Source organism: Lissotriton vulgaris, chromosome 12, assembly GCF_964263255.1.
Source record: "Lissotriton vulgaris chromosome 12, aLisVul1.2, whole genome shotgun sequence".
Taxonomy (NCBI): domain Eukaryota; kingdom Metazoa; phylum Chordata; class Amphibia; order Caudata; family Salamandridae; genus Lissotriton; species Lissotriton vulgaris.
The window spans coordinates 128,450,301-128,471,521 of NC_141700.1; the positions used below are offsets into that span (position 1 = coordinate 128,450,301).

Below are 21,221 nucleotides of genomic sequence, written 5' to 3' on the forward strand. Positions count from 1 at the left end.
TCACCATATTGATTTTCAGACATAATATTCAGAACTGTAAGTGGACATTAGTCTCGCAAACGAAACGGAGAACTGAAATGTCCTGCTTTCTGAAAGCTGATGGTTGCTTTGCAGTGAGAGCTGTAAAGCCATCACAACTCACACAAATCAGGCTTGGAAGGAACTAGAAATTGCAACATTTTTGCCTACCTTCCTTGTGCTTCTGTAAAAGATGCATTGCTAGTGATCCGGAGGAAGCTCCCCTTCTCATCTCTGTAGGAAATCGTGGAAATAGAAGATATAAAAACTACTGAGGATTTTGGTGAGGCAGAAATGATGACTAATTGCTAAGAGGAAATACCAAAGGACTACAATGCGACTGCAGACCTGATAGCATTCTTAGTTATGTGTTGATACTTACATGGCTTGGCCAATAAACAAAAAATTTGAATAGCCATTCCACCAAAACCATAATCATGAGTGTGATAGCATATATGTAGATAGTAGGTAGTAGGTAAGGGATTAGACTATTCTAATATCGCTATGATAAGCATTTGAAGTATTCTAATATTCACCTTGTATTCTATTTTACTGCAGAGATTATTATCTTCATAAGATTAAGGCACGAGAAGTTTGTAATAAGTAACATTTTATTCTAAAATACCAACAGCCTTTCATCCTTCTGAGGTCGATAAAATGAGTACCATTGAGCTGGGTAACAATAAACCTCTGTTATTCAGCGCCAAGATACCCTTCTGGGTGAAAGTGTGCTTTACGAATACACGTTAATTCACTGTGTGTGTTGGCCAGGACCAGGCCCATATCTATATACAATAACCCCCCCCTGCAAATTGGAATTACTCTGACAGAGTTGTCTGTTTCTTAACACTCCTTACATGAATTAGCATAAATTGTAGTGAGGAGTGGGAGACACCTGTTAATTCTCCTTTGCTCCAAAGAGGGTATGCTATAAATAATTCAACTTCAGGGTTAAGAGATCAATCCTGGTGTTACTCCTTTTTCATGATCTTTGCTGGGTCCTTCTTTTTTTCCAGTCCACCCTGTGTCTCCTTTTTCCAATGCTCTTCTTGTTCTTCTCGTTTTCTCCGGTTTTACTCTCTATGGTTTCTTGCTTTGTATGTTTCTCATCCTATTCTCCCATTCCCATATATTTTCCCCTCCCCCCACTTAGATCACCAGTCGGCATTCCTTTCTCCTTCTGTGATCTTTTCCTTTCATCCATGTTCCCCTTGCTTCTGCAATGACATGATGTATCTTCTCTTTCCTCTACCTTCTTTTTCTTACTTCTCCCACGCATCTTCCTCTGCTATCCTCAGTTCTCACCCTTCACCCTCCATTTCTAACCTTTCTTTTCCTTTTTTCGCTGTCTTCTGTCCTTACTGGTCTCGTTCAGTCTATAGCCACCACTTTTCTTCCTCCATCCCTTCCTTTCTTCTCCTTTCCATTTATTCATCTATCTCATCAATTACCCCTTCTCTCCATCTCACTCTTTTTTATCTGCATCGTTTTCTCTACTATAAGGTGAACCCATCTGGCTCACCTCCATCTCTTGATACTGGCTAAATTACTTTATCTCCCCTCTTTTACTTAGTACTGTGTTCTGCCCCTCTCAGTTTTCAGCCTCCTCTCTCTTTCATTCATTTTTCTCCCTTGCCTTTCTATTTATTCTTAACTCAATTTCTCTCTCTCAAATCCCCTCTTTTCTCACACACCTCTTTGATTCTAACCGATTATTCCACCACATATATTAGTCTTCCTTTCATTCCCCCTTTCTTTCCAGCCTTCTGTTCCTAGCCATCCTGTCACTCCAACATTTAACTCTTCATCCCTCTTTCCTACTACATTGACTTCTCCGATTTCATGGTCACCTCTTCTTGCCGTGATCATCTTATCCCTGTTCCCAATTGCTTCATCTGCTCCCACTGCCAACTCTTTTTGTTTTTGCAGGAGATCAGGGCAGCCCAACGTGTGGCGCAGAAGTACTCGGCTGTGCCCGACATGTGGGCCAAATGTCTTTTGGGGCACTGCTACGGTCTATGGTTCATATACCTTCCCACCTACGTACAGGCCATGCAGTCAAAGGTGCTCGCATTACAGACCGCCTACAGTGCCCTGAAACAGATGGAAACCAAGAAAGTTGTGCTCCCTGATGAGGTGAGAACCAGTTAGAAGGTGTGGACTACAGACTGCGTGCTAGGGCCACCGTAGGTGCAATGGCTCCTGGGTTACCAGCTTTCTTCTGCACGTACACAGCACAGAACACTGTTGTAAAAGGTTGTGTGAGCATACGTTTATCAATGAAGGGGGCTGGGCACTGGAAGAGTCTGCAACAAATAGACGCTTATAGGGGCACTGACAAAGGGTACACAGTGTGGACATAGTAACACGTGTGAGCGCACCGACACCCTGCCATGAACACAAAGGGTCATTCGGCATCAGAACTACGGTGTATTTGGGAACACAGAAATGCAGGCACAGAAATGAGAGCCTATTGGATTCTTTAGACTGTTTTGCTAGAAACTCGTCCACATAGTCTTAAAGTGTTTTCCAATCTTACAGCGTCACAGAGACTTTGAAATAATGTCAGGCAAATAACAAGTGAGCTACATTGTATTTTGTTTTTGTTTGGAGCCTTTGCTCCATCAACTTTGTTAGCTAAACAGGCATTTGTAGTAAGCCCACGCGGACCCTAAGGCCAGTGCAAATACCTGAAGGCTGTGTCATAGGTGAACATTGGCCGTAGAGCTAATGTTAAGAAAAATAGAGTGCCTTACAAACAAACGCTATAAGTATATTTTGAGTTGTGCCTCAACCCGAAGATGCTTCCCTTGACTATTTTGTTTATCAGTGTTCTAACTGCCTTTTCTGACTTAAATGTGTGAAAAGAGCTAACATCATAGAAGTATTGGTACTGACAGGATATTAATGTTTCTTTCTTAGTTACTATGTCATGCTGTATCCGGGTTTCTAATGCCTACCACTTATGAGAGTAGACCCAGCCTGCTGTATTTCGCTAGGTCCCTGATTGGTAAGACCACGTCATCAATGTTACGGGGCGCATACATGAGATTCCTATGGCGTTATGGTGAGGTATTAACGTCTGGCACTATGTGTGGCATCAGACATGTAATGCCTTTGATCAGCGGTTGTTGACCTTTTAATTAACTTTGGTGCCCCGTCGCTTACACACCACTGAATCCGTACCAGAAGCCAGGGACACCAGCTAATGTAATTTGTACGATTTGACTCAAAACAATTCACAGAAATAAGGAAAAAAGTATACCTTAAACAAAAATATCAAATATATAATTTACTTCACAAACCTAAACAAATATAATACTAGCCATTTTAGTGGGAATATCAGAACATTTGAAAATGTCTTAATTTCTAAAAGACAATGTGATATACTAACTAGGCTATAACATCTCACTTGCTGTGTACTTGCTCCTAATGCATGTTTTCTTCTTGCTGGCGCATTCCAGTTTAACAATTGAAACTACCAATCGACCATTCCAGCTTCTATCCTGTACTTGTGCCGCTCCAGCAAATCATGCTAAGGATACCAACTTAATATGTACCCTGCCGTTTTAACTTCTTTTACATTTACAGAGTGTTTAAAAAATGTCTTAAGTTTATATTTTGCTACGTCCTGTGTATATACTTTATTAAACTGCTAATATTTAATTTTCTAACCAGTCCCAAGACCTCCTGAGTAGGTTAGGAAAAGCTTCTCTAGATAATAATGGGAAACCACCAATAGCCCTTTAATGAAAGAACACTGCTAGTGCTATGATTTTTGGGTCTCTGGGAGGCCAAGTGCATGGCAGCATTCCGACACAGCACCAGGGGGTTACAGTTTGACATTGCCGGAGGCCTGGTGCACATTTGGATCACTAACAGAACTAAATTGATGCATGGCACCATTCAGGTACCGCGGTGAAGTACAGGAATCGAGCACCAATAGCCCTTAAATGAAAGAACACTGCTAGTGCTATGATTTTTGGGTCTCTGGGAGGCCAAGTGCATGACATCATTCAGACACAGCACCAGGGGGTTACAGTTTGACATTGCCGGAGGCCTGGTGCACATTTGGATCACTAACAGAACTAAATTGATGCATGGCACCATTCAGGTACTGAGGTGAAGTACAGGAAGCGAGCACCAGTAGACTCCTCACTTCATGGCATTTAGGCACTGCCATTAAAGCTCATAGGTTGGTTGACATTTGGGATCATGGTCGCACAGTTAGCAGTTGGATATAGTTCGAATAGGGAAGGAGGAACTACTGCTCTTATCCTCTTGGCCATATGTCTGCCCCTCCCCTCTGTTTTTTGCCTTCGCTCTTTATTGAAACTTTGTTTTTGTCTCCTGTAATCAAGGTTTGTTACCGGATTCTCATGCAGCTCTGTGGTTTATATGGAGAGCCGGTGCTGGCTGTGCGAGTCATGTTGGAAATGAAGAAGGCTGGAGTCGTCCCCAACACTATCACTTATGGCTACTACAACAAGGTAGGGAGTGCTGGGTTTTATATGCAGATGACGGTCTTACTGCGGGTCCTGTCAAGTCTTTGTTTAGAACACAAGTTTTAACCTGATGCATCCCAAAAATCATGGCCCACTTAAACAATTTAATTTAAAATACTTTAGAACCGCAAATAACGCCATAAAAGCCTTGTATCTTATAGATATTGCTAGTAAGAAGGGAGGAGGCAGTACCTGTCACCGATGCTGATAAAGCGTATGACCAGGTAGACTGGGGATTGCTGGGCAATTTGGCCTGCATACTAGTGTGCTAGGATGAATCATGGTACTACACTGAAACCCTCAGGCAGGGTGCGAAGTCAATGGACAGTCCTTCGCCTTCTTACACGTAAGCAAGAGCATAAATCTGTGGTGTCCTCTGTCCCGTCGTCTTTTCCGTCTTTTTTATTTTTTCAACCCCTCCTGCAGATAATCGGAAGGCCTCCCTGAATTAGGGTATCTCCTTTTGTCAAGACACAATTAAACTGTCCTCCTTGCAGACAATATCCACCTTACCCTCACTGAACCCCTACAGTCACTCCAGGCCCTTATCCTCTCCTTGAGGAACAGATAGTATCTGGGGCCTGATGTATAAAGTGTTTTATTGGGTGCAAACACTCTGATTCTATAAATATGAGGGTTTGCACCCGCTAAAAATACTTTTTGGGAATGTACTAAACCTAATTCATGATACGGAAAAGGTTATCAGAATCAATAAATGGTTAAGTAAACATCAGGAAAACGCTGTTTGGAAGGGGCGTTACTATCCAAATTTCCCTAAGGTTTGTTATAATGTTTTGCAACAAAAATCCAGTCGCAAAACACTAATATTTCACTACCAATTCAAAATTGATGGTAATCCATTCACAAACAGGAAGGGGACCCCCTCCCCTTTTGAATATGTTGATCAAATGTTTTTAGGCTTTGTCAGTGGTCCATCCACTGCCTTCACCTAAAAAGGGTTTGTTTACCTTGTCCTTCCTTTTTTTTTTTTAAATGCGTCTTGTTTTCTTTTTAGACAAACAGGCTAAAAAAATAGCTTTTGTTAAAGTCAATCACAGAAACGGTGGTCTGCTGGTCCATGTTTGTGACTCTAGCCAATCGTAGTGGGTCGCAATGTGTGATCCGCCTCATACATATTAATGAGGTAAGTTGAAGTGCAACACACTTCAATTCTGTATTTTGTGATCTGACCTATGAGTACATAAGTTAGTTCACAAAATTCCTTTCCATTCACAAAACGTCAGTGTGCATGTTTGCAACCACTTTTTTCTAATGGAAAATACATACATCAAGCCCTGATGTCGAAATCAATATGACTAAATGTTAAGGTTTTGTGTTAGAGGATGAGCTTTTGTCGTGAATCTGGTACATGAAACACCATTTCGCTAGTCTCAAGACAGCATTAAATTGCTAGGCATCCCACTGGTGCATAGACCACTGGCATGCCCCAAACTGAAATTTGAATTACTGCTACGCAAACCAAGATTCCCTTTGGCACCTGCAAAAACCATGCACTATCATGAGTGGGAAAAATAGCGGCACTGAAAATGACACTGCTACTGTGAATCTTATATATCCTCTAAACCCAGCCGCGGGAAGATATTACATGGTTACAAACGACCTACTCAACCTAGATCTGGGTGGATGGGAGACCAAGACTTTCTTCCAAGACCTGCATGAGACACCCAAGAGATGGGGAGTTGGAGTCCCTCCTTTAATGCATTAAGTCCAAGCTTCCCTGATATGATGTATGACCTAATGGCTTGAAAAGGAAATGACAGAGATGGTGCTTTGTAGATCAGAATCCGTCAGCTGGACAACTGGAAAAGTAACCTAGGTCCCTGCCGACTGACAAGTCCGACTCCTCTACATCTTTCCAAGAACTAGGGCCACACTAGGGATGCAAGACTTCAGTGCCCGTAGGGAAGGGCTCACTACATTCCCATCACTCCTCAGCAATAGTCGCCAATTACTACTTCACACTGGCGACAAAAAGTGCAAGTTATAGATTTGGAGGTGAAAGGGGTGCATTACAGTCCGGTATTTCTACTCTAATAGCACCCTGAAATCATTTGAGGAAATACATTTAGGAAATGAGATTCCAGATATAGGGTGCATCCACTGCCCACAAATTAGACACTGGGTATCCCAGACTGGAGTTCAAGATAGGGCCGCTAGACAACTAATGTATTATAATACATTGCTGCAGCATCTTTCCTCCACTAAACATCTAGACTCTAGAATATATGCCCTCCTCAGCTAAGCAAGCTCCACTTTCTCCTAAAATAGGAAAAATACCTCAACCTCTCCCCTGGTACAAACCAGTGGCATAAAATATTTGTTTGGTCCAATAATTTCGCCTGTCATGCCGGAGGCAAATCAATTCTTTATAAAATCCTATCCCAATGGCGCCTTACACCAGCATGGATCCACACCATTAACTAGTCATACTCAAACTTCTGCTGAAGGAGCTGTGGCAATGTGTGGTCAGACTCCAGGTACTGTGCAACTTCTGCAGAACAGTACAGCAAGACTCCTAGAACCATACAATGTTTGCCCAGTAGAGAGCCAGGCAGTGTGTAATGTGCTGCCTGCAAGCAGTGATTAAACGTCAAAGAGTATGCCTTGCTGTTATGGTTCACTTAATTTGTGCCGAATAAAGATTTCTGCCTGACTGTGCCTCTGTGAGGTTCTTGTGTAGCCTGTATTTAGGATGAGATTGAAAGCAGTTTTTATATTTTATGAGAAAGAAATTAGACTGAGTAAGCAGAGTGAGGCATGCACATCAATGGAGAACCTTTGTCTTTGTTGGCTTATTTTTGCTTGTTTTTCAGGCTGTACTGGAGAGCAAGTGGCCGTCTGCTACCAAGGGTGGCAGACTACGCTGGGCAAAGTTAAGAAACGTGGTTCTTGGGGCTGCTCAGTTTCGTCAACCATTAAAGGAAAGAAAACGTCAAGAAGCCCCCACGTTCAATGTGCAAGGTGAGCCCAAGCCTGCAATTGAGACCCTGTAAAAGTCTGTGATATGAATTTAGCTCTGTTTGTGCTGAGTGAGATGTGATCAGGCATGTGTGCACTTGTGTGTGCGCCCACAAAGATGCTTTTGTGTGTGCACTTTGGAAGGTGGCCTCCTTTTGTGCTATTGGAGCTACATCTGCTGGATGAGATGTGTCCGTGTGCATGTGTGCTGGTGATCTCTGAATGTGCTTTAGGGCTGTCACCATTGACCGGTGTGTGTGTAACATTTGCTTTGCTTATAGTGTGTGAGCTTTGCAGGTATTTGCTATGTGTAGATGCAAGCATGCTGTATGTGATGTGACCTCAACCTATCCAGCTTTGTATGAGCATGAGGAAGACGTTGCCTGTGTTTGCTGCAGAAAGGTGTGTGCTACTTATTATTTTATGAAATGTTTTTATTGCAAGGGTAGGGTACACTTTTCATTCATGTACAGTTGATAATGGGAGCACGTGCTGTTTAGAATATGAACTTTTATGTTTGTGTAATGTACAAACAGTAAAAGCAAAGCTGAATGTTATGTGAGTCCTCATGTTGTGCTGTGTTCAGGACACAAGCACTAATCCAGCATTTACTGTTCCCTAGGTCAACATGCTTATGAATTATTCCCGGTCATCAGGCTGGGAATCCATGATACATTACTGCCACAGTATTACATAAAGTATTCACGTTATCGGTGGATTCATATCACTAGGGTCAATATGCCTGCAGCAACTAGTAAATAAAATGTAAAGCCTGTTCCAAAGGAACCTGCCTGAGTCATTCACTGTGCGTCCGTGAGGGGGAGTCCTCAGTAGAGCTCGACTCTTTAATTTGATTATTAATACATTTATTTTCCATTTTTTACCTTGTACAATTTTTTTCTGTATCATTTATTTTTTGCAAGGCTTCCGACAGGATGAGGGGATTTTCCACTGAAACAGGTGGATGTCTGTGTCTTTTACTTTGTCTCCTTGAGAACCAAACTATACCTTTGCCAAAGGTGGCAAGAAACCCAAGAAGTGCCAGTATTGTGGGTACCGTATTGCTTTCCAGGACGATGCACATGACTGTTGTGCATGCTGTTTGTATCCAACAGGATATCTTTTAAATTACCAGGATTTCTCTGCCTGAGTCGGGAATTCTTTTCCAGAAGACAGTTTTATTTCTCGACAGAATGCTAAATGCGAACAAGGTGCATCCACTGCTTCTTTGTGTTCGGCTCACTCCCTTCAGATCTCTTCAAATTGTAATGAGTCTTTCAAGTGACTGAAAAGAGTGAAAGAATAAGCACTGACATAACATAACATGTGTATTTTTAAAGCGCACGTTCACCCCCAATGGGGCATCTTGGCACTGAATAACAGATGGTTATTGTTACCCAACTCAATGGTACTCATTTTAGCGACCTCGGTTGGTTGAAAGGCTGAGGGGACCTGCCGAGATATGAACCTGTGACCATGAGGTCGAACACAGGCCCCTGCAGTGGATGCATTAGTCCACTGAGCCACCAGGCCTGGCCATTACTTTACTTGCTCAGAGCCTCCGACGTTACCATATAGACTGTGCATTTGGACTCTTCCAAGCGATTTCACTCTACTCTAAAGCTTCACCTATGGTGTCCACTTCTTGCTATACTGTTGGGACCAAGAAGCATAGTAGTCAGCTTCCTGACCGTAAGATGGACCTCAACGCCATAGACTGTTTGAACCATCCTCCTGATGACCAGACCGTCTACGAGATCCTTCATATCAATGACGTTGGAGTCCTCAACAACAACATTGCTGATAAAAAGAGCGATTCTGATTCCATCAAAGCCAGCACCTCCAATGCAGGTACCCTTGCAGGAATCCTCTTGTTTCACCTAGAATTCTTGAACAATGTCTTTATTGAGATTTGGGAACATAGTGGTGAAATCTTCTGGAATAATTTAGTGGAAAGAATCTAGGAACATTTATTTATTTTGATCTCCTGGAGGAATTAAAAATACATTTTTTACTGTGCCAAGTATAGCTCATATTGTTGGATCTTTTTAGTGGATACCATTGAAGTTAAGTAAGGCCAGAAGCCTAAAGTGGCACAGAATTCTTCTCTCATGTCAGACTGGTCTCTGTTAATGTAGCGGGTCACAAGAAGGCCCTCAAATTCCTCCTCTTTTCTTTTCCTGGTTAGGAAGATATAAAACCAGATGTTTTTGGTCAGAAAATAAATTCATTTCAACTTGTTGCTGAAACTGGCAATTTTATCAGTGATGCTTTCTAAATATCAAGGGAAAATGCAGCGGACGATGAGGGCCTTCATACATTTGTGCCCTAAAAACTCGATAGTGAGATGCGATGGTTATCCCATTGGAGAGGAAATTGTCAGCAAATTGATCCATTTGGATGTCTGTGATTTTTGCCAGCGACACTTTCTGACCTATGTCTATTAGAGTTTTGTTGATGAGGTGTTGGTGGCTTAAGGCAAGTACATTCAAAACCGAAATCTAGTAGACAGTCCTACATTTTCCTGTGTGCAGATAAGACATTAGGGAATCATGCGGTAGGAGGAATTGCGAGCTATCCCCATGGATTCTGAAATATCTAAGGCCATGACTGACCACAGTCAAAAAACCTGTACAGTTTTGTCAGCCCTTCCAGTAAGAACGTCAGAATCCAACAATGTCAACTGCCAGTAGTACCGATCATCCATATCCTCATCCAGCCCCAAACATGACATAGTTAACGTCATCGTAATTATTAGAAATACTAAAAGGACGGGATACTCCAACTGTGTTCCGCCAAGAAAGATTGACACGCATTTGCATGTCCCTCTGAACCTTCGCTACTCTATGGAATGAGAAATAGTACCATTTATAAGCGACTGGTGAGCTAAATGTTGAAAACGTTGTACTAATTTCTTTCTGGAATGGCCACAAACAATTCATACTTCACAGTAAAACATTTCCACAACCCACCACCACAACTCTGAGAAAAGAAATGGATGTGTTAGCTTAAGTGGCAGTGGAGAAGATCCCCTTAAGTCATTGCTACAAGGGAGTTTGTGTCTCTACTTTCTAGAAAGGAGGGTGCCAGGTAGTTTGAGGCCAGCACTACATTTTTGAAGACTAAAGATATAAAAAACAACTTGTTACAAAAAGAAGACATCTGCATGTGTTGCACAGTACTTTTCCATGCTTTTATTTGCTAGTTACAGCCATATGGTCTAGACCTGGCAAAAGCGGAGTTACAGATCTTTTCCTCCTGGGCTGCTCTCTTAGCAGTTATCTGCTGTAGAAAGGTAATGTTGGGTGCTCAAATGATGAAAGCATTGTGTGAAGATTGAACAAGACTTTTGCTGCTGTCTAAATAGGACATGAACATGATTGTATCTAGGAATGTGATATCACCCATTGAATCTGTAGGGTATTACCCTTGCCATAGAACTCAACATTGCAAGTAGTTATGGCTTCTGTAATGCAAATACTTGAGATTCATCCTTTTCTTCAGGATAAACATTCTCTAGATTGTCCTAGAGACATACCAGTTACAAGCATAAATATATGCTTTTCAAAGATTTCCTCATGCTTTCATATTAAGAAGGTATTTCACTGCTGTTCCTGAATACTTAATCATTGGCCAAAAAATAACTTATGTAGAACTACAGGTAAAGCAGAGTAGTTGTTCTATTAATCAGTTTTGCGATGCATCTTTTTCTTCAGCTAAAGATATCCGTTGTCCAAGCAAGCTGTTTATGGACAGAAAGTGTCATGAGTAAAATTGTCTTACCATAAGGTTAAGCTAAGCCTTGCAGAATCATAGTTCATTCCTCTCGGAGGGTTGCAATAGAATCAGTTGTACATTACTAGAGCGGTACAAAAGGGGGGGGTGATGGACGGAGCATCTGAACCAATCAAACACTCACACCCAGTCAACAGATCTGGGTTTAATCCATCACCATTCTTTAGCCCACTCTGCCACCCCAGTTCAGACATGGCCATATGCAAATCAGTCTGACCCTGTGCCTCATGGGAACAGTCCAGCCCGAACTGCCAAGCCATGCCTTCCCTGGACCGAAAACCAGCTTCCTAGGACCGGTTTGTGGCATTCCAGTCGTCTTCAGCCAGGCTTGCTTGAATCCAGTGGCAAAGTGAGCAAGGCACACCCTGCCAACTTAAGGTGAACAAAGCAGTACAAAAGGAGGTGGTGATGGACGGAGCATCTGAACCAATCAAACACTCACACCCAGTCAACAGATCTGGGTTTAATCCATCACCGTTCTTTAGCCCACTCTGCCACCCAAGTTCAGACATGGCCATATGCAAATCAGTCTGACCCTGTGCCTCATGGGAACAGTCCAGCCCGAACTGCCAAGCCATGCCTTCCCTGGACCGGAAGCCAGCTTCCTAGGACCGGTTTGTGGCATTCCAGTCGTCTTCAGCCAGGCTTGCTTGAATCCAGTGGCAAAGTGAGCAAGGCATACCCTGCCAACTTAAGGTGAACAAAGCAGTACAAAAGGGGGTGGTGATGGACGGAGCATCTGAACCAATCAAACACTCACACCCAGTCAAAAGATCTGGGTTTAATCCTTCACCGTTCTTTAGCCCACTCTACAACCCTGGACCGGAAACAAGCTTCCTAGGACCGGTTTCTGGCATTCCAGCCGTCTTCAGCCCCCCTTTTGTACTACTTTGTTCGCCATAAGTTGGCAGGTAATGCTCAGACGTGAGTCCCTTGCTCACTTTGCCACTGGATTGAAGCAAGCCGGGCTGAAGACGGCTGAAATCCCAGAAACCGGTCCTCGGAAGTTTGTTTCCGGTCCAGGGAAGGCATGGCTTGGCAGTTTGGGCTGAACTGTTCCCATGAGGCACAAGGTCAAACTGATTTGCATATGGACATGTCTGAACTGGGGTGGCAGAGTGGGCTAAAGAACGGTGATGGATTAAACCCAGATCTGTTGACTGGGTGTGAGTGTTTGATTGGTTCAGATGCTCCGTCCATCACCACCCCCTTTTGTACCACTTTGTTCGCCATAAGTTGGCAGGGTATGCTCAGACTTGAGTACCTTGCTCACTTTGCCACTGGATTGAAGCAAGCGGGGCTGAAGACGGCTGAAATGCCAGAATTCGGTCCTCTGAAGCTTGTTTCCGGTCCAGGGAAGGCATGGCTGGCAGTTCGGGCTGGACTGTTCCCATGAGGCACAGGGTCAGACTGATTTGCATATGGCCATGTCTGAACTTGGTTGCAGAGTGGGCTAAAGAACGGTGATGGATTAAACCCAGATCTGTTGACTGGGTGCGAGTGTTTGATTGGTTCAGATGCTCCGTCCATCACCACCCCCTTTTGTACTACTTTGTTCGCCATAAGTTGGCAGGGTATGCTGAGACGTGAGTCCCTTGCTCACGTTGCCTCTGGATTCAAGCAAGCCGGGCTGAAGACGGCTGAAATGCCAGAAACCAGTCCTCTGAAGCTTGTTTCCGGTCCAGGGAAGGCATGGCTTGGCAGTTCGGGCTGGACTGTTCCCATGAGGCACAGGGTCAGACTGATTTGCATATGGCCATGTCTGAACTGGGGTGGCAGAGTGGGCTAAAGAACGGTGATGGAATAAACCCAGATCTGTTGACTGGGTGTGAGTGTTTGATTGGTTCTGATGCTCCGTCCATTACCACCCTCTTTTGTACCGCTTTGTTTGACATAAGGTGGCAGGGTATGCTCAGACGTGAGTCCCTTGCTCACTTTGCCACTGGATTCAAGCAAGCCGACTGAAGACCTCTGAAATGCCAGAAATCAGTCCTCTGAAGATTGTTTCCTGTCCAGGGAAGGCATAGCTTGGCAGTTCGGGCTGGACTGTTCCCATGAGGCAAAGGGTCAGACTGATTTGCATATGGCCATGTCTGAACTGGGGTGACAGAGTGGGCTAAAGAACGGTGATGGATTAAACCCAGATCTGTTGACTGGGTGTGAGTGTTTGATTGGTTCAGATGCTCCGTCCATCACCACCCCCTTTTGTAGTACATTACTAGAGGCTACTTCAAATAAACAGCCTGTTAGCAACATGGAGGACATCTCGCACATCTGAAATGTTACTATGTGGCCTCTGATGCTAGAGAAGACCCATACATGTTCTTCAGTATTAGGGTATCTTTCATAGATTCCCATGCTTGACTATTCCCCGTTGTCGAAATGGGAGCCCCACGGTAAATAAGATAGCAATCAGAAACCAATAATATGTATATATAAAAACATATAACAAACATTTCGAAACCAGAATACTTTAAGAGTACCAGGTTAGCATTAACACATAGAAATACATAGAAGAAAAGGAAACACCTTTATAACATATCCATGTCATTATATTAGTCCAAACTACAGCCAATCAGGCGCAAACACCCCTCTAGAACCTTCTCCTCAGAGGCTCAGGCCCTCAGATTTTCGACTGCACGTCGTGTGAAGGGAGTCTCCTGAGCTCTGCTCAGTTTTCTTCTGTCTTCTGATTTTCCAGTGTTTATCTACAAAGTCTTCAAGTGAGAAGTCTTTATTTAGACCTTGTTCTTCTTGTGGAAAGTTGAGACTTTATTCTGAGGACCCACACAAGAAGTGTATATACTGCCTCTATCCGGACCATGAGGTAGACAAATGTAAAGTTTGCAGGATCTTTCCCACAAAAACCCTTAAGGATAGGGAGGGACGTCTCCTCCTTTGGTTACAGAGGTTGAAAGACAAAGATTCACCTCTCTCTGACGCAGACAGCCTTGTGTCCGGTACTTCAAAGGCTGCTTCAAAGCGTAGCAGTGTGCAGGAATTGCCATCTACCTTCTTGAAGAAGATAAAACGTTCCCTCTTGAAGGCTCCTGCGGTGTCTCCACCTCCTCCTGCTACGCCCACGCCCCCGAGATCTGACTCTCAGGCGTCTATGGCCTCTTCAAAGCAGGTTTCTCTCAAGAAACGTGCAAAATCGTCGACGGGAGCGTCGACGATCATCCCGACGACGAGATCTGCCGTCTCCGGCTCGACGACGACAACAGTGACGACGACTTCTGCTTCGGGCTCGTCGACGATGGCTGCGTCGACGTCGTCTGCGTCCACGAAGGTATGCCTCCGTTTTAAGACTGTCTCGTCGACGATTCCTATCGCTTCGTCGTCGAAGAAGGGTCACTCGTCGACGTCCAGATCTTTGTCGACGAAGGTTAAGAAGACTACCTCCTCGTCGTCGGTGTCTCCGTCAACGGGTGCTCCATCGACGACGGCATCGTCTACGGTGGCTCCGTTGACGACGGTTCCGTCAACGGCGTCTTCGTCGACTGCTGTACTGTCGACGGTTTCGACGATGAGTTCTTCGACGGTGGTAACTTCCTCCTTCGCATTAATGCCTCTGGTGCCACTTGGATCCTCCGGGTCTGGTTCTTCCACTGTTGACCCTCTACACCAACGTCGCCAGGTGCCTTTGAACCAGCTTACGATTACAGGCGACACGCAGCCTCCGTCACCCCTGTATGCCACCGGTTCGGAACAGGACTCTGTTTCTGAGGAAGATGAGGACGATCACTTCCGAGCGGCGCGAAGCCCTTCTGAGCTCGTCATGAAGTGTCAAGACTATGATGAACAGGAGGATCTGTATGTCCAAGAAGAGGAACCCTCCACTCAGGTTCCAACAGCGACATTGCCTCTTTCCCTTATCTCCAATCTACAATATATGCTGGAGGATTACAACAGGCGTTTTCCACCATCTCGCCACGGCTCTCCTCTGCCTCCAGCGCCCGCACCTGCAGCACCTCCTCCTGCTGTTCAACTGCCACAACCAGCAGTGCAATCTGCCCCGGCTCCGGCCTCCATTCCAGTCCATGCTACAGTGTATCAGGATGATGATTATACTCACTCTGAACGAGAGGACGGTGAGGTTCAGGATGATGATGATGATGATGATCGCACTATGGCAGATTGGGATGATTATCAGATCCAGACACCATCCCCACCTCTTGCGACTCCAGGGGATTCCCCTCCTGTAGACATCACAAGCTTTCACCAGCTTATGGATAGAGCGGTGCTCCGCTTTAAACTTCGAATGGTCCAAAAAGACAAAGACTGTTTTCTTGATGACTTTAAAATTCAACCTTTCAAACCGGTTCGGACCGTCCCCATCATCTACTTTATATGGAATGAGGGTGTCAGGTTGATGCAAACGCCGAATTTCATCCCGGCGCAATTACCTCGTTTGGAGAAGAAGTATAAGACGCCCTATGGTTCTCCAGCGTGCCTGATTTTGCAGCCAAAGCCAGATTCTGTGGTTACTCAGGCCGCCCAGCGCCGATCCAGGAACCAGTCTTCCCCAATTACTGCACCTCCTGATCGTGAGGGTCGTCGCCTTTCTGCCATTGGGCGGAATTTTTCAACTATGGCTTCCACTACTGTCAGGACAGCACATTCTCTGGCCATACTGGGACGCTACGACCGTCAAATGTGGTCTGACATGTCTGCCTTTGTTAACCTCATTCCTGAGTCCTCCAGAGCAGAGGCTCTAAAGATTCTTCAGGAGGGAGAGCGAGCGTCTGAGGAGATCATAGACTGCTCTGTAGATATCGCCTGCACTGGATTCCGTCAGCTCGCAGGCGCAGCTGTCCTACGACGTCAGGGTTGGCTTTGTTCTACCTCGTTTCGCTAGGAGGTTCAGGCGAAAATCCTGGACATGCCTTATGACGGCGAATCGCTCTTTGGTTAACACTTCGATGAAGCAATGCAGACGATAAAGAAAGATACCGAAACAGCCTGGTCTTTAAGCACTCTGGAGTTTCACAAACAGCCTTTTCTTGGTGCACGCGGATGCGGCACCATCTCTTCTTTTCATGGCGGATCAAATCAGTACCGATCCTATGGTCAAGGGAATCAACGATATTCTTCCCAACAGTCCTCTCGCCAGTAGTCTTCCAATTCCTATTGAGGGAAGTCTTCCTATAGAGGCTCCGCTTTCAAGAGCCAATGACTTTCCTTCCCCGCTCAAAGTTGGAGGTCGAATCTCCCTGTTCTTTTCACAATGGTCCTCAATCACTTCGGACCGTTGGGTGCTGGACATTGTATCAAAGGGCCATGCCTTGGAGTTTGTAAAGTTTCCTCCTCACACTCCTCCAACTGGTCCGCCACCATCGCACTAAAATAACTTTTCCAGCAGATTCGCATCATAATTCAAAAAGGTGCCATTGAAGTGGTTCCCAAGTCTCTAAAGAGGATGGGATTCTAATCCCAGTTCTTCCTCATCCTCAAAAAGACGGGCGACTGGCGTCCAATCCTAGATTTGCGGGCACTGACCAAATATCTAAAGTGCCAATCCTTCCGCATGCTCACGCTAGTGGAGATCCTGTGTCTTCTCTCCAAGGACGATTTCATGACGACCATCGACCTCCAGGACGCTTACTTCCATGTGCCAATTCTTCCACAACACCGGAAGTACTTGTGCTTCCGAGTGGGGCGGAGAGACTTTTAATTCAAGGTGCTGCCTTTCGGTCTGCGCTCCGCCCCTCGCGTCTTCACGAAGGTCCCTGCTCCAGTGGTGGCTTACCAGCGTCTACAGGGGGTTCAAATTTTCCCCTACCTCGTTGATTGTCTCCTCAAGTTGCCGCCTCGTAGTCAGCTGTCCCGGGACACTCGATTCTGTCAGACGCTATTTCGCTCCCTCGGTCTTTCCATCAACACCGAGAAGTCTCAGGTCGACCCAGCTCCTTGCAGGATTTTTCTAGGCGCCAATCTTGATACGTCACTGGCCAAGGCATTCGTGACTCACGACCATCTTCTGCGGATACTACGTTTGGTGGCTCTTATTTGTTCAAAAGAGTCCGTTTGAGTTCGTCTATTGAAGTCATTTCTGGAGATGGCGTCCTCCTGCATCTCCCTGATCCCAAATTGCAGGCTCGGGTGGCCCCATTCAGGAAGAACTGGACAAACAGTGGCGTCAGGTCACCGGCTCTTTCAAAGATATAGTTCTAGTGACCACTCAGATGCGGTCGGCTCTCCAGTGGTGGGTGCAACCATCCAACGTTGCTGCCGGGACTTCTTTCCTCACCACCGCTCCAGAACTCATTCTGACCACGGACGCTTCCTTTGGAAGGATGGGGAGCACACCTTCAAGGCCTGTCCATAAAAGGCAAGTGGACTGTGTCTCAAAGCTCCTGGCACATCAACAGACTGGAGTTAATGGCCATCTTCCTGGCACTCAAATCGTTCCATCTTCTGATCCAGGGAGAATCGGTGCTCATCCAGACAGACAATACCACCAGTATGCACTATGTAAACAAGCAGGGTGACACCAAATCTCCTCTCCTATCTCGGCTGGCACAGAGTATTTGGGATTGGGCACTTCGGCAACACATTACCCAGACAGCAGTTCACCTACCAGGCATCTCCAACATCCTGGCGGATTCCCTCAGCAGGTCGGCATCCTCGACTCACGAGGGGGAGGTGCATCAGCCTACTCTGGACTTCGTCCTTCGGCGGTGGGGTCATCCACACATGGATCTCTTTGCGAGCCCTGTGAACCGGAAATGCCCGTCCTTTGCAAGCTGGCTTCCCCATTCAGAATCATCCGGGAATGCCCTTTTGATGGACTGGTGCAATCTATTCGCTTACGCTTTTCCCCCGATTCCACTAGTTCCTCGAGTGTTATGGAAGATGCGGAGAGAGCCGTTTCACATTCTCCTGATCGCTCCCAGATGACCTCGTCAAACGTGGTTCTCGGAGCTGCTGCTTCTCTCACAGTGCGAACCCATTCTCCTTCATCCCCGAGTGGATCTCCTCACCATGGACGGGGGTCAGATCTGTCATCCGGACCCCTCCTCTCTCAAATTATCGGCCTAGAACCTGAGCACCTTGAGTTTTCCCATTTAAACATTTCGCCAGCATGCAGAGAAATTCTTGTCAAGGCCAGAGCTCCGTCCACAGTAAAGACTTACAAGCTAAAGTGGAAAAGATTCTGTCATTGGTGCGCAGCTACCAATATCCATCCCGTTCATTCCACTCTGGCTCAGTTACTGCCGTTCTTCCTGCAGCTGGCGCAATCAGGCCTTTCCCACTCCACTTTGAGAGTATTCTTGGCGGCAATGTCTCGTTTACGGCAGGATGGCTCTTCCTCTCTCTGCTCTTCCAGAGTCATTCGTCAATTTTTCAAGGGACTGTTCAGGAAGTTCCCACCCATTAGGCGTCCTCCTCCTATCTGGCATCTCAATATTGTTTTGGCACAATTGATGTAGGCACCATTCGAGCCTATCCACAAAGCGGATTTAAAATTTCTGACCTGGAAGGTGGCCCTTCTCCTTGCTTTGACCTCTTCACGTCGCGTGAGTGATATTCACGCCTTTACCACCAAACCTCCTTTCCTTCAATTCAAATCGGACTGTGTGGTGCTTCGCACTAATCCGCCTTTCATGCCTAAGGGGCCCACTGACTTTCACCTCAATTAACCAGTTTTCTTAAAAACTTTCTATGCCAATCCTCAGTCTCCAGTGGAGCAACGTTTGCATTCACTGGACGTTAAACGATGCCTTAAGTTTTACATCGACAGGACTGCACACTTTCGCAAATCTGATCAGTGTTCGTTGCTTACGGACGAATGCGCAAGGGGCGTTCTGTTACCAAGCTAACTATTGCACGTTGGATCTCTTCATCAATATCTTTCTGCCATCAGAAAGCCGGCAAGCCTCTTCAGTCATCAGTGAGGGCTCCTTCCACCAGGGCGATGTCATCCTCTACTATCCTATTTGCTGGTGTGCCGATTCACCAAATACGCCGAGCAGCTACGTGGTCCAGCAGGCACACTTTGACGCGACATTACTGCCTTGAGACGATCAACGAAGTCGATACGAAAGTGGGCCAACCGGTGCTTCGCAATCTTTTTAACTAAGGTGGGCCTCTGCTTTCTTCCCTCCACCTATGTGGTTTATGTGATGATATTGTTACTATTGTCGGTACCTACCTGGCTACATTATGCTATTTTGCATTTCATGCCTCTGCATTGCTAATTTTGCTGTTATTACTCACAATTCTATTCAAGCATGTGAATCTATGAAAGATTCCCTAATACTGGAGAAGAACAATTGTTACTTACCTGTAAACAGGTGGTTCTCCAGTATTGGTGTCTTTCATAGATTCACATGCGACCCACCCACCTCCCCTCAGAGGCTTGTTTCTCCTCCTAGACTCTTTTGTCACTCCTGTGCTATGAAAATCTGAGGGCCTGAGCCTCTGAGGAGAAGGTTCTAGAGGGGTGCTTGCGCCTGATTGGCTGTAGTTTGGACTAACATAATGACATGGATATGTTATAAAGGTGTTTCCTTTTCTCCTATGTATTTCTTCGTGTTAATGCTAACCTGGTACTATTAAAGTATTTCTGGTTTCGAAGTTTTTGGTATATGTTTTTATATATACATAATATTGGTTTCCTATTGCTATGCTATTTACCGTGGGGCTCCCACTTTGATGACAGGGAATATCCAAGCATGTGAATCAATGAAAGACACCAATACTGGAGAACCACCTATTTACAGATAAGTAACAATTGTTCTTCTAAGGAATTTCTTTCTTTTGTGTCAACATTCCGTGGAGCACTGCTTGCTATTCGTTTTCAAACTCAAGTGAATCTACAAAAGGCTTACTGTTTGAGAAGAAATTTGTCCTTGCCTGTAACTGCAAATCTTCATGGTTATGATTTTGCGGTTCATATACAAGCCTACCGATTCAGGTTGTCCAATATGGTTGAGGGATTCATTCTGAACAATGTAGGATTCTGACAAGCACCTTCAGCTGATATTCAGGGCCCATTCACTTTATGTATTGCTATGATCTTTTTGTCCTGAGGATTCCCATCCTCGGAATGTGAAATTTTTTAAAAGCATGCAAATCCATGAAAGATATAGACCTTGGTGAGGTGTAGTTACAGATAAGTAACATTTCATGCATGTGTGTTGTCATTCTTTTTTTTCTTCCAGATAACTTTACGGAAAGGCCTAGATCAGAGACCCCTCCCAGGCTCGGTCTGTGCCGTCAGAGAACCTGGGCGGGCAGGAGTATGCGGGAAAGCATGGAGGACCTGCCTGGAAAGCTTGTGAAAAGTCGGAGCTTGAGTTGTAGTAGAAGTAGTGAGCAGAACAGTCTGGATTCTTGGGTTCCTCCAAGTAAGTATGTTAAGGGGGCGAGTTGCACCATTATTTACTCATCAGGTCTGTCCGATTACCTGGAACAGCGCTACAAGATACTGGCAGGAATGAAGAGTATCCGGCTTGAAGGACACTGTTACAGACCGGTAACACTTTTATGGTCTGACAACTGCACAGATCAAGAGCACTTGTGTGTATGCACAGGATGTGGACAAGGAGGTTGGTTACTTCCAAGCTCACTAGCTAGGAAAATAAATGACCTTTCTTTCGCCGTTGAAAAGGAACACTTTTAGGAAATGGTGAATCCTATTCAGGTTCAGAGTGTGCTGACTCAGTGAAGTATGTGGAATTTAAGAAAAGGGGAGTGATTCTATTTAGGTCTTAAGAGACTGGAATCAAGTAAACAATGAAAGTATGTAGCACCAGTGACAGCTCACGTAGGGGGAAACAAGACAGTATGTGTATTTTTTTATCTTCACCTTTGGCTTCTCAGATGAACCTCGTGATTCCAGGTCATTGAAAGCCTCAGGAGCCTAGCTATGTCACAGTCTGAGAATTAGTCTGCCACTGGCACCAAACGAGGGGTCCC

At 45.2% G+C, this 21,221-nt stretch overlaps 1 protein-coding gene across 2 annotated transcripts in view; it reads left to right on the plus strand.

Moving 5' to 3' along the window:
* The window catches only part of DENND4B (DENN domain containing 4B), a 286,354-nt gene that overhangs the window by 150,785 nt on the left and 114,348 nt on the right, over nucleotides 1-21,221 (plus strand). For both annotated transcript variants that reach the window (XM_086947548.1, XM_086947549.1), the window contains exons 16-19: nucleotides 1,948-2,154; nucleotides 4,380-4,508; nucleotides 7,358-7,505; nucleotides 20,465-20,650. In XM_086947548.1, coding sequence (XP_086803674.1) covers nucleotides 1,948-2,154; nucleotides 4,380-4,508; nucleotides 7,358-7,505; nucleotides 20,465-20,650 — 670 coding nt within the window. The remainder of the gene's footprint in view (nucleotides 1-1,947; nucleotides 2,155-4,379; nucleotides 4,509-7,357; nucleotides 7,506-20,464; nucleotides 20,651-21,221) is intronic.